Source organism: Hypomesus transpacificus, chromosome 26 (genome assembly GCF_021917145.1).
Source record: "Hypomesus transpacificus isolate Combined female chromosome 26, fHypTra1, whole genome shotgun sequence".
NCBI lineage: Eukaryota > Metazoa > Chordata > Actinopteri > Osmeriformes > Osmeridae > Hypomesus > Hypomesus transpacificus.
This window is the reverse complement of record NC_061085.1, coordinates 5,001,314-5,014,594: the sequence shown is the minus strand read 5'-3', so window position 1 is coordinate 5,014,594 and position 13,281 is coordinate 5,001,314. Positions and strand designations below refer to the sequence as shown.

General features: G+C 39.7%; 1 protein-coding gene across 3 annotated transcripts; it reads left to right on the top strand.

Moving 5' to 3' along the window:
- Positions 1–21: 21 nt before the first annotated feature.
- On the top strand, positions 22–3,658 carry LOC124487399 (melanocortin-2 receptor accessory protein 2A-like). 3 transcript variants are annotated; one of them, XM_047049706.1, is made up of 4 exons: positions 22–62; positions 1,314–1,465; positions 2,094–2,193; positions 2,922–3,658. In XM_047049706.1, exons 2-4 carry the CDS (start codon positions 1,348–1,350, stop codon positions 3,403–3,405), a joined length of 702 nt encoding a protein of 233 aa, XP_046905662.1. In that variant the 5' UTR covers positions 22–62; positions 1,314–1,347; the 3' UTR covers positions 3,406–3,658. The 3 variants fall into 3 exon arrangements, with proteins under 3 accessions (XP_046905662.1, XP_046905661.1, XP_046905660.1); XM_047049705.1 differs by lacking the exon at positions 22–62 and adding an exon at positions 426–1,175; XM_047049704.1 differs by lacking the exon at positions 22–62 and adding an exon at positions 426–1,179.
- The last annotated feature ends 9,623 nt before the right edge of the window (positions 3,659–13,281 follow it).

The window sequence follows — 13,281 nt, the reverse complement described above, 5'->3', positions numbered from 1 at the left end:
GATTGAGAGTGAGTCAGTCAGGGGCAGCATGCAGGGGCAGTGGAGACAGCTCTGTTGCTGAGGTGAGTGCTGAAAGGTGACAGGTAGTTGAAGATGTCCCATTGCTTATTGAAAAGTTTAGTTTTCAGTATATGAATAACAACTATGGTAATAAATGCACCAGAATGCGGGAAATTGCATCTACATCTTTAAAAAAAACTGGGAGAGAAATCCCCAGACCCCCCGGCAAAATGTGTGTCCCCCACTCTCAAAATGCAGATGACGCCCATAACCGTAACCCTCTTTTTATCTTTGTTTTAATTGCGATGTATAATATATGCTGGGGCAGGGACAGATAGTTAGATGGACTTCGTGAACCAACCCAATAACTCTGGTAAGGAAACGTAGACAACCCCAGAGCTCTGTACTTGTTGATTTCCAACTGCTGCATTAAAGCTGATATTATCGAACCTCTGCGACTCCTAACCACTCTTTCTAGAACACAGATTTGTGTTTTTGAATACTATCATTACATATGGGAATAGACAAAACTAATTTAAGTCCTTCAGAACATACGACAGACGACACAGTGCATCTTAGTTCCATAAAAATAAATCGCTTCCGTTTGAGCTCGTAGCTCTACTTTGCTGCCATCTTCACTTCAGTGTCGCGCGCCAGTTGTAAACAAATTTAGAGATTAGAGAATTACAATTTGACAACCACTCGTCACTCACTAGTCAACTCTTGATTGGCCAACGGTGCCCCCCACGAGCTGCAAAGTTATTAATGCATTCAGCAGATGCAGGATGTTAAGTTTTACAATGCGATTTTTTCCCCAATGCTTTTCAGTGGCCCGATCGGGACAGAGTGGCTAGTTTAACTGTCCCGACGTTACTTTTTACTGGCCCCGGGCCATCGTTAGTCGAGCCCTGGTTTGATATTCATATTTTTGCATGAAGCGGGAACCTACCACCCCACCCCTCGATGTTACATCATATAAATCCCCGCGCTCCTGAGAACCTGGGATATTCTGTAGACCTGCTGCATCCTGTGGTAGACAACTCGAGTGTCCTGCTAACAGACGGAAGATGCCGATTAATGTCTGTATTTGTCTAATACTGAGTTGACTTCCGTAAAATTTGATGACCACAACTGACAAATTCCATGATTTTTAAACGGGAATCTAATACTGAAACGTATGTAAGTAGCCATTACATTTGCGTCTGGTTGGGTTAGAGTATTAAGATATAATTGCAGTCAAGCATGCATTTCCATATCAACTTTTATTATCCTAATCAAATACCTTATTACTAACGTTTTGTTTTCTTCCTCAGGTCAGGCCAAGTGCCATGACGCATTTCATTTGAAATGTCAGAATTTCGCAACCAAAGTCGGGCCACTGCTCGTGGCAGTGACTATGTTTGGCAGTATGAATATTATGATGACGATGAGCCTGTGTCTTTTGAGGGTCTCAAAGCTCATCGATGTAAGTACATAACATCTGATTTCCAATAACATAGCATCTAAGGTTAACAGCAAGTTGTTTAATGATGAGAGAAGCTATTGTTATGGCCTAATAAGGTTCCTTTCGTTTTTAATTGTGTGTCTGTGTATTTATATTCCCATCTTTTAAGTTAATTACATGTTTATGTGCTTCCCCACATTTAATGTTTTAATTTTTTAAACAGAGTGACATAATTCCTAGGCTCAAGATTGATCTTTCTAAGAGATGAATATGAGCTATGTGAGTCTATACCTTCACAGGAAATGAAGTCAGAGACAATTAAAGGGAGGATTGCATTTCACAGGGGGAAAAAAATCCCCTTGGTTGCCAGCTAGTGAAAAAAAATTCAATTATCCCAATTGTCTGCAATGGTATTTCTAATGCTTAGATGATTGCTTAGGCCATTATAAGGTGGTCTGTTGCGTTTCATGTCGTGTATATAGCATATATTATACACACAGTATGAATGTGTGTGTGCGCAAACATGATTTTTATAGGCTCTGCGACACACCATAGAAACACAGACACAAAACATATCTTGCATTAAGAAAGAGAGGGGGAAAGAGAGTGAAGTAAGAAATAACTATTGCTTTTCAACCTGATCCCACAGACTCTATCGTCATTGGCTTCTGGGTGGGCCTGGCTGTGTTTGTCATCTTCATGTTCTTTGTTCTCACTCTGCTGACCAAGACAGGAGCCCCACATCAAGAGTAAGAGACAAAAAAGCATTCCACCTTTCCATGGATACAGACTTTAAGAATACAGACAGATGAAATATTTGATATAGCTGTTGATTGGTATAATGGAAATAATGGCAGTAAAGTTGATAGGAGGTTTAAATACTATTTCACTTTGGTTAGGATGGATGTGAGATTAGTTTCAGCACCACAGAGAGCTCTGACAACCAGTATTGTGGAAAAGTATCCGAGAATGATCCTTGATCAAATTTGACTTACTGCTCTGCATTGCATATTAAACTATGGTGGGAATTGTTATGCTGCAAGGAGTTTAAAAGGAAGGTTATGCAAATTGAGATAGGAGCTGGAGTTAGGCACGGTCACTGAGGGAGTGAAAAATGTGTTTCCTTGTTATTGAGATGCACGTTTATTAATAAAATGACAGTATCTTGTCCAACATCTGGACACAACTGAATGGAACCTTAAACTCATACAATACCCAAACGTTTTCTTAATTTGATTAATGTTTTGTTGATTCCATGTTCAGTGCATGTACTTTATTTTTAAATGCACTGATTTATTTATTTACTGATTTTCGTATTTGGACTTATTCAACACTAGTCAATGGTATGTCTAAATATTTAACAAGCTGCTCTCCACCCAAAAATTACATTTGATTGTAACACTGATTAAACGGTAAACACATACATGCTCAAAACTCAACAGTTGATTAATACGTTTCCCCCTCTTTCACCTGATAGGAACCTAGATCCCTGTGAAAAACGTCACCGTCTAGGTACCTGCGTGGTGGATATTAATTGCCCCCAGGATACATCCGACAAGGCCTTTTCTCGCCCCCTGCTGGAAGAGTCACGCTCCTTCTTCCACTTTTACATCAGTGAGGAGGAGCAGCAGGGGCGGGGCCATGTAGCTGGGATTGATCAGGCAGAGAGGCCACAGGCACGAGGGAGGCTGGCTGTACTCAGCACCTGCGGCGTAGAGGAGGATGACGAGGAGGAGCTAGCCATGACAGGCGAGGATGCTGCAGGGCTCTGCCTCAGGGGGCTGCCTAAAGACGGCAAGGGGGACGGGGGAAAAGACTTCCTGTCCCATTTCAACATCCCCAACTTTGTGAACTCGGAGCACAGCTCCACCTTGGGGGATGATGACCTGCTGCTTTGTGAGCCCCCAAACATCCTAGACAGTCAATCCCAAACTCAGGATGCCCGCCATATCATCAGCTGAGGCATGGCCACCAACAACACCTGCTTTATCCATGTGACAAGAGAAATTCCCAGAATACATGTGTCAGTTCAGTTTTTCCTTGTCTTATATGTTATTGTGTGCAACTCTCTTCGCCATTAGGCTACATGGCATTAAGCTAATGGCTAACAGCAGTGTATCCCACACAAAGACCAACTTTTGGCGGGGCGCCACAGAATCAACACTGACCGCCACATATTGCGTTTCGTAAAAATAAAAGTTTTAACGCTATCTAAAACACGCAGCGTATTAAGCTGCATTTCCTTTCCATGCTCTCCCTCCGTCTCTGTCACTCATGTGTCTCTCACATACACAGTCATAACGTCAGCAACGACGCTCTGCGATATCAGCGAGCCTTCAGCATTAGTACCGTAGCTAAGTCTTGGAAAGTTATTGTTACTTTTGCTAGGTACCTACGAACATGTCTTAATTTGCTAGACAAGTGGATTCCCCATCGTTTTTTTGGCGAGCAGTTTCACAAGCCCTACTTACCCGGCTTCATGGAACCGACCAGCTAAATAGTTATTTAGCACTAGCATTGCTACCTGCATATATGCAGAAATTGTTAACAATATTTTCAGGCTTCAACCAGTTCTGCTCAAGCGTAACGACAGGGTCAGGGAGGGAAAGAGAGATTATTTAGGCATTGAGGAAAGAATAAGAGAGGACAGCATCCAACAAAGATAAAACATATAGAGTATATTTAATTTTAAAAAAAGTTCTGTGTAACGTTCTGTGCAAATTTCTGTCTAATCTGTGGGAAACATTGAACAGTCTCTGCAAACCATCAATGAATTTACCTAAACCCAGGCCCCGTTTCAGTAAACCAACAGATGGACACAGAGATCCAGCAATTTTATCAATTAGGAGTTATAACTGGTGGAAGTAGGACTGCCTCAACAAACCACCATTGTGGGCTTAAATCTCTGAAAGAGGTGTTACTAAAACAAAATATATCTGCCCCCTTGCAACACACACTGACGTCTCATTAAGAATAAATAGGAGGGCAGAGGAGTCGCTGAGAAAAAAAGGCTGTGTGGAAAACAGTCTGAGTTACTATCTCACTGTCCTTGTCTGGCCTAAGAGGCTTGTTCTTTCCTTGAAACTTAATATCATGGATTAAGATTATAAAATAGAGTGTGTATTGTGACAACTATAAACCGCAGAATGTAGATATAAATAGGCAAATTCTTAGTGTGTTTGTCGTTATAATGTCATAACCTTGTGTATCCAGCTGGGGATAACTGTCTGGATGAAATGTGTAGCTCTCGGATGCTTTATTTTCTGGGATGAACTGCGTTTTATTGTCTTATGAGGTTTAAAAAAATATATGTGGCCATTAATGAGAATAGGATTTGACAGACAAATCTATAGTAGCAATTTTCTGTATGAACTAATTTGTTGGTGCATTGACATATGCTTATTTATGAAACATTATGCATTTTGTGTGCATTCCCAGCTGGGTTTACTTCCTGAACTTTACGCACTGCTTTTCACTGTACCGTATAAATGCATTTATTTATTTGTTCACTGATGACTCAAGATTTATTTACCTTAATCCCACTGAGTTGTGTTGAGACTACCAGTGAGTCTATCAGCATTAAAGCAACATTAATGAATTCAAATTGGTTGTGTGGATGCTGACACAAACAGTCCATTAATTTTGTTTTTTGTCTTCCCATGGAGGTGATTTTCCAACAACAAACCTCTGGCTTTTTTTTCTGTGCTAAATTAAATGTTCTGTAAAAGAGAAGACCATGGTCCAGGGACAAATATCCCTAGCTAGCTTCTTAGAAAAGAGCCAATTGGAACATGGACGCAAATAACTTAATGTTTCAAGCAGTGAAGCACTGAAGCATGTGTATGGACTAATTCAGCATTGGGTGTATTTTCACAGTTACATATTTGATATGTACATTTGCTGACGTTTGACCTATCCACTAAAGTGGATTTGATTTTAACTGTTGCTTCTTCTATGTTAGCCATTAAACAGGCATGGGAAGGGAAAATCCTTGTAAATGGGGGTGCTGGTGATTGGCTCTGTATAACGCGAGACAGCTATCAACTCGACAGAAAACTTCACTCCATATGCCTGCGCCTTGTCCATTAATTGTATATAGTGGGACAAGTTAGCCCTTAATTTTCAGCGTGAGAAATACAAGGTGTTGCATGAGGGCGTGAGAAATGGATAAATGCGTGAGAGCCCTGAGGCTTGAAAGCCCTGAAAGTATATCTCTCTAATAATAACAGGAATCTCTGTGTCTCTGTATTTTTTTCAATTGCATTATAGGGCGCGAGTTTCCCATCGTTAGGGATGGGCGATACCAATAATTATCTTTTTGATCCGATACCAAGTACTTTCAAGACCAGTATTGTCGATACCGATACTTCTATGAAATATTTTTGTTTTAATAATTTAATAATGCATTCTGAAAGCCATCGTTATTAATATTAATGAAACCGCAATAGACATGACGTGTCTGTGTTGCCTCCTCTGCTCGAGTCAACTGTATTTCGTCATGCTCTTTAGGGTGTTTAACTTTTAGATGCTTTGTCATGTTTGTGGTATTGCCACAATGGTGTATTGTTTTTTGACTAATGTCACATGAAGCTTCATCGTTGTTAACTGGAGTGAAAGAACTCCAGATTATGCTTCTTTTTCTTTGAGTCATAACCCACAGCAATGCACTCGAATCTGCGCTGAGTGTGCTTTCAGTCATGACCCGCAGCAATGCACTCGAATCTGCGCTGAGTGTGCTTTCATTGAGTGAGAGTGAGATAGTGCGGCGCGCTGCCGCTGATGAACTCAGGATGAGCACAGACACAGTGGAAGAAAAAAATTGTTCCCAATGACTTTCTTATTTATGTACATTTCTATACTATACGGCCTACTACTATTATACAAATATTCTAAAATCACTTGTTTAAAAGAAATCCCAGGTAGGGTTGATATTTCGAATTGAGAATCAATCCTTTTGATACAATGACAGTATCAAAAATATCGATACTGTAGGATCGATCCGCCCATTCCTACCCATGATTATCTCGAGAACTGGGCACTCTGCAAAGTTCATATTTTGCAAGTGTCCTTTTTATAATCCAAAGGAGAGCAATGAGTTTGACGTTGTTTGGACAAGCATTTAGACATTTCCCCCCACAAAAGGGCGGCCAGTTTCGCAAATTGATCTTTTTCAGCCATGTTGAGCTGGCACTACCCAGGTGAAAAAAAATTATACTTTAGAGTATTTCAAACATATTCACATTTTCAATAGTACATTTTAAATATATTAAGAAAAAGTGTACTATCTGTGAATATATAAAAAGTATACTACCATCATGCTTTTACCAATTTTAACATAAATACTTTGAACAAACTTGTATTACAGTACACTTTTAGTAAATATATTATAAAAAAATATATGTAAGGCGTACATGTTATTTCTAAAGTGTACAACTGGAACTTTGTTTTTGAACATATTATTTGTATATTTTAAAATGGATGCTAAAAGATTTCTTTGTAACAATGCACTTAAAGCTTACTTTAAAAAAATAAATAATAATATTCTGAATTGTTAGGATATTTTAAGTTACTTTCAAAGTCCCTTCATCAATTCAGCCTACTGGTATACATTTGCTGTACTGTAGTATGCAGTTAAGTACCTATTATTATTATTTATTTTTTTTACAGTTTTCTTGTGCTCTTATTAGAACATAAATTGTTTCTTTGAACATCTCCATTTAATGCTCGACACTTGAACTGGGGCTTATTGCTTGAGGAATTATTTTCTGTGTCGTCTTAGTTGCACAATAAGGGCTTTGAAATATAGCAGGGCTGCCAACTTTTCCAAAATCTTGGCGTGAGATTTGGTAGGCCCCCCCCACTCCTCCGGGGCGACCTTTCGCAAGCTTCACCCCCCCCCCCCCCCCCCCCCCCTGGGCGAGGTTTCGCGAGCTTCACTCCCCTGCACGTTGTCCGTTACTGTTTACAACGTTTGCTTGGCTACTTGTTTGGCGTTGCCTTTTCAGCGTGAGATATACAAGGTGTGGCGTGAGAGCGTGAGAAATGGTTGAAATGCGGGTGTCACACGGCAAAACCGTGAGAGTTGGCAGCTCTGAATACAGTGACTTGCTAAGCTCTTTGTGAGCTCGTTTTAGATAGAATTGCATGTGATCGTGTGGACAATGAGACACGGACGCGGTCTCTTTTCAAAACCTCTATTTTACCACTGCTCTTCTTGACATTCAAACAGCCCTCACAGATTTCACATAACATAATGGTTTCAGCTAGCCTGGCTGCCAGCCCAACTTAGCCCCGCCCACTAAAAACATTTGGTCGGGAAGTTGGGTCTGGAGGGGCTCGTATTGGGGACAAACTATGTCCGGACCAGGAGCTGGTCGGACCAATGAAATTGTCAGGGCGGGCTTTATACGATGATGGACAGATGATCAACAGTAATGTAATCAACAGCGTCACAAAAGAGCGCTTGGGTTGTATTTGTTTCCAACAAACAACATATTACATTGCTCTGATTGGTTGTAGGTCTATCCAATTGAGCGAAGAGGCATTTGTTTTACGAATTCGGTTGATACACGCCCCATAGTCACAGCCCAACGGAAAGTTATCAGACTCATATTCTGACTAAAATTATGAGACTGACAACGTCAGGCTAACAATTCTCTGCATTAGGCACAATTCTCATGAAGTAAATGTCTTGTTTTCACAAGGAACACACTGCCATTCAAATAAGTATGCTCACTCATCATATGGGCAAACACCCGTCACACAGTTTTACAATTAGCAATCACAGCTTTAGCATATAAGGGCAACAGGTGACCTCTTCGGTTTTGGAGCAATGGATGCCAACATTGGAAACAGAGGCAGAGGAGTGGGAGTAAGAAAACGGGGAGGACGAGGAAGGCCAAGGACCGTAATCTCTGATGAGATCCGGGCCACTTTGGTTGACCCTGTGGTCAACCATGGTCTAACAATGAGGGAGGCTGGGCAAATAGTAAAGCCAAATTTGAGCAGGTACACTGTAGCATCCATCATCCGGATTTTCAAAAATGAGAATAGGTAAGAAACATACTCTCACTACAAAATTGCTGTAGGCTTACTGCATATCAATACAGTACTCATTGAGTACAGTAGTACAGTATTGCCTGTGGACTGTTCTGTAGGACTGTAAAAATTAAGTATTTTTCAAGTATTTGGGAAATATATTCCTACTTTGTATTCCTACACAGTATTTACAGTATTTTACTATTATTTTGGCAGAACTGAAAGAACACCAACACAAGGAGGTGGACCATGAACATGGTCCTAGAAAATTACAGAATAACATTACGGCCAATAAAAATCATAATAATGTAACTGTATACACTACAATGTGTTGTCTACATACAATTTTTTTTTTTGTATGTAGACCACTGGATGGACAATTTTGTGTCGGTTGGGATGTACACTGTGTACATTGTTTTTGTGGGAAAAATTAAATATATTTGTTACTTGTGTATTTGTGTGTTTTGAGTACAAAAAGAATATTCCCAAATATTTTACCAACACACTTATGTATATACTGTCTGTAGTAAGTGTTACACTGAACAAAAAAAGGCCTAAATCGCTATGATGATAGTGTTTTACATTGAGCACATCAGTGTTCAAATGGTTCTTTTAAATGTCTGTTCATATGATGGTTTGTGTGTGTCATTTGAAAACAAAATACCATTTTGAGAAGAAATAATATTGTTTTGAATGTAAAGTTTCATTTTGCAGGAGAAGTGAGAAATATTGCCCGTTGTGTGTATGTTTTTTTGATTTGTGTTTAGAGTTCTCGCTGTGGTGAGGTAGCCTATACTGGCCCGGATCTGGTGGGCCTGTCTGGATTAAAGTCCAGGGACTATTTTTACTCCCAGTCGGTCCCTGTCCGCGACATATTGAGTGGCGTAATACTCACGCGATACAACGAAACGATAATGAAATTCGTTGCCAACGCTTTTAATAATCGATTTTAATCAATTTAATTGATTCGTTGTTGCAGCCCTACTTTGCAGCAAAGCAAACCGCATGAAAATCAGTTCGGTATTCAGTAGGCAGTAGTGATTGGAAATTCGGATCATTTTACTGATTCGGTTCTTTGAATCTTGTTCAGTAAAATGAACAAATCTTTTTTCGAGTCATTCGTTCATTTCAATGGGGGGGGGGGCATTAAAATAATGTATCTTGACAGTTTGTATGATTTGGTCATTTATTATCACACTAGCATTTAATTATCACGGCAAACAATTACACTGCACTAAACTGTAAGTGTAAAGTTAAAATAACAAAACCAGTCAGTATGATGACTTGAGCAAATATCATTCACGTCTTACTAAACCAGCGGCCACTCAAAAGGGAATGAGGAAACTGTTTCTTTTGCTAAAAAATACAATGCAGGTCATGTGAAAAATGATCCACAGACTGGTAGAAAGACCGAGTCGGGAAATCAACAAATCATTCGTTTCCTCTAGCTACCAGTACAGAGCTTATGCAGGTCGGGTGAAAAATTATCCTAAGACTGGTAGAAAGACCGAGTCGGGAAATGAACGAATCGTTAGTTTCCTCTAGCTACAAGTAAAGAGCCTACGCAGGTCACATGAAAAATGATCCAAAGACTCGTAGAAAGATCGAGTCGGGAAACAGTAGCGGTTAGAACCGAAACTGTACTGTACTGTAGTGAGTGGTATGTGACAGTGTAGCGAGTGGTACGTGGCAGTCGCTAGTGGTACATGCCAGTCCCTCCACTGGCACGTGACAGTAGCTAGTGGTACGTGCCAGTGCCTCCACTGGTACTTGACAGTAGCCAGTGGTACACGCCAGTGCCTCTACTGGCACCTATTGGTATGTGCCAGTGGTGCTAGTGGTACGTGGTAGTAGCTAGTGGTACATGCCAGTACCTCCGCTGGTACATGACAGCAGCTAATGTAAGCTACCTATATTCAGTTATTACAATTAATGATATGCGCCACAAGGGGTAACAACACAACGATGTGCATTAGAGACACCGTCTACAACGGTGGCTCATGTGCACGCCTAAATTCAGTTACTCTGAGTAAAATAAGTAGTTACTAAATCATTACGTGTGTACAAGTCTGCTTTACATTACAGTCACACCATTACACTATATGCAATATAATGTCTAAATCGACTACTTTGTATGGTGAGCTTGTAGTGAGACAATCAAAAGTATGGTTTGGAGTCTGTTAGCATGAACAGTTAAACTTATTTTTTTAAATAAAATTTATAGCTCAACAGAACAGTAACTGTCATGTACCAGTGGAGGCGCTGTCACGTACCACTAGCTATTGTCATGTACCAGCGGAGGCACTGTCATGTACCACTAGCTACTGTCAAGTACCACTAGCTACTGTCACGTACCACTAGCTCCACTGGCACATACCACTAGGTGCCAGTAGAGGCACTGGCATGTACCACTGGCTACTGTCATGTACCAGTGGAGGCACTGGCATGTACCACTAGGTGCCAGTAGAGGCACTGGCACGTACCACTAGCCACAGTCACGTACCACTAGCCACAGTCACATACCACTAGCTCCACTGACACATACCACTCCCTACAGTACAGTACGGTTCTAACTGCCTCTCTCAGGAAATGAACGAATTGTTCGTTTCTTCTAGCTACCAGTACAGAGCCTATGCAGGTCACGTGAAAAATGATCCAAAGACTCGTACCCGAAGACCGACTCGGGAAATGAACGAATCATTTCTGTTTACTTGGACGAGCCTATGCAACAGTCCCGATGCGCGGCCACGAGAAAATGAACGAATCACTCTTTGAGAGGGCTCGTTACTCCCGAGCCCTTTTAAGGATTCGTTCAAAATGAACGAATCGTTCACGAACGACACATCAGTAGGCGGTAGCGATCGATGCGGCGTCTACGCTTTATTATGTCTATGTTTGTCACGCCCCAATCTCAAGGTCCACATAGATCTCAGACACTAGTTTAGCTGTGTGCTGCTAAACAAGTTTCCAAGGAACTTGTTTGGTTCCTTAAGTAAGACTATGACAACTGTCAGCATTCCCTGTACAGCCTGGAACACTGCATTTACAGTAGTGAGATTTTCTTTTTTTTTTATACATACAAAATCATCCATGATTACTAGAATTATACTACAAGAAGGTTAATAAAATGTTCACCTAAACCACATTTTCTATAAAATGTTTCTATTTTAAATGTGAATGTAAACTACCTAAATCAGAGAAGAAGAATTTGATTTATGATGAATTACTCCGAGCTGGAAGCCAGTTGCTTTGCTCTACTGTTTAAACAAACAGACTGAAATCCTGGTTAAAACAGAGCAACAATACAGCAGAGAACGGGGAGAATGGAGAAAAAAAGAAAGACAAAATGGAGCCAGCAAAATACAGTCAGTATCAGGAGGGGTATGTTTTGATGGGATTCACGGCAACAAACAGCAACCCTTCCAAGGCATTGTGTTTTTTTCTGTGGGAAAAACTAGCTAATGGCTCGATGAAACCGACGCACCTCCAGAGACATCTCAGCACCAAACAGTGTTATGTTGGTAAGCCACCAGAATATTTCAAAAGAAAACAAGTTCGGTAAAGTTGGCATGACATTCACAGATTCAAGCTTCCGGGATTGATTACTCTATAGCAAAATTTTATTAAATCAACAATAACGCATATTCCGTACTGTAGTAAGGTAAACAACGAGCAACAAAGTCATTTTCATCAAAACGAGCCGTCCCGCAACCTGAAGAAATAACATTGGTCTCTACGAGCAGCCAACAGGAAGACGAGTGCTTAGGGACAGTCTACAAACTATAACACCGAAAAGAGATACAACAAAAATATTTATTAATTTAATGTTTAAATAGGGTTGTTTTTCAAAACTTGCCTCAATTATAACTTGTCACCAGTTGGTTGTACTACAACACTTACTTTTCAAAAATAAGCATAATCCTGTGGAATATTTTTTGCCAAAAACGTTTAATAGTTTTATAATTAAATACAGTTGTGTCTTTACACTTTCCTCACACATTAATAGTCTTATGTTGGTTGTACTACAGCACTTACTTTTCAAAAATAAGCATAATCCTAATTTTGGGGAATATTTTTTGCCAAAAACGTTTAATAGTTTTATAATTAAATACAGTTGTGTCTTTACACTTTCCTCACACATAAATAGTCTTATGTTGGTTGTACAACAGCACTAACCTTTCAAAAATAGACATAATCCCAATTTATGGGAATATATTTTGCCAAAAACGTTTAATAGTTTCGTTTAAAAATAAGTTGTGTCTTTACACTTTCCTCACACATAACTCGTCTTCTGCTGGTTGTACTACAGCACTTACTTTTCAAAAGTAAGCATAATTATAATTTATGGGAATATTTTTTGTCAAAAACGTTTAATAGTTTCATTTATAAACAGAGTTGTGTCTTTAAACTTGTATCACACATAACTCGTCTTCTGCTGGTTGTACTACAGCACTTACTTTTCAAAAATAAGCATAATTATAATTTATGGGAATATTTTTGCCAAAAACGTTTAACAGTTTTATAATTAAATACAGCTGTGTCTTTAAACTTTCTTCACACATCATTAGTTTTCTGATGGTTGTACTACAGCACTAACCTTTCAAAAATAAGCGTAATCTAAATCTTGTGGAATATTTTTTCAAAAAACGTTGAATATATGTCATAATTACAAAGCGTCATGTATCCAAACTACTCCACACATAAAAGCCCCCCTGCTGGTTTTACTACATCACTTAATTTAAAACAAAAAGTGTGTGTATCATTTTGGGGGACATATATTGTAAAAAATACTGAATGAT

Coding starts and splice junctions, on each gene's coding strand:
- LOC124487399 (XM_047049706.1), top strand. CDS start 1,348: ATGTCAGAATTTCGCAACCAAAGTCGGGCCACTGCTCGTGGCAGTGAC. Junction 1,466..2,093: donor GGGTCTCAAAGCTCATCGAT/GTAAGTACATAA, acceptor CTGATCCCACAG/ACTCTATCGTCATTGGCTTC. Junction 2,194..2,921: donor ACAGGAGCCCCACATCAAGA/GTAAGAGACAAA, acceptor TTCACCTGATAG/GAACCTAGATCCCTGTGAAA.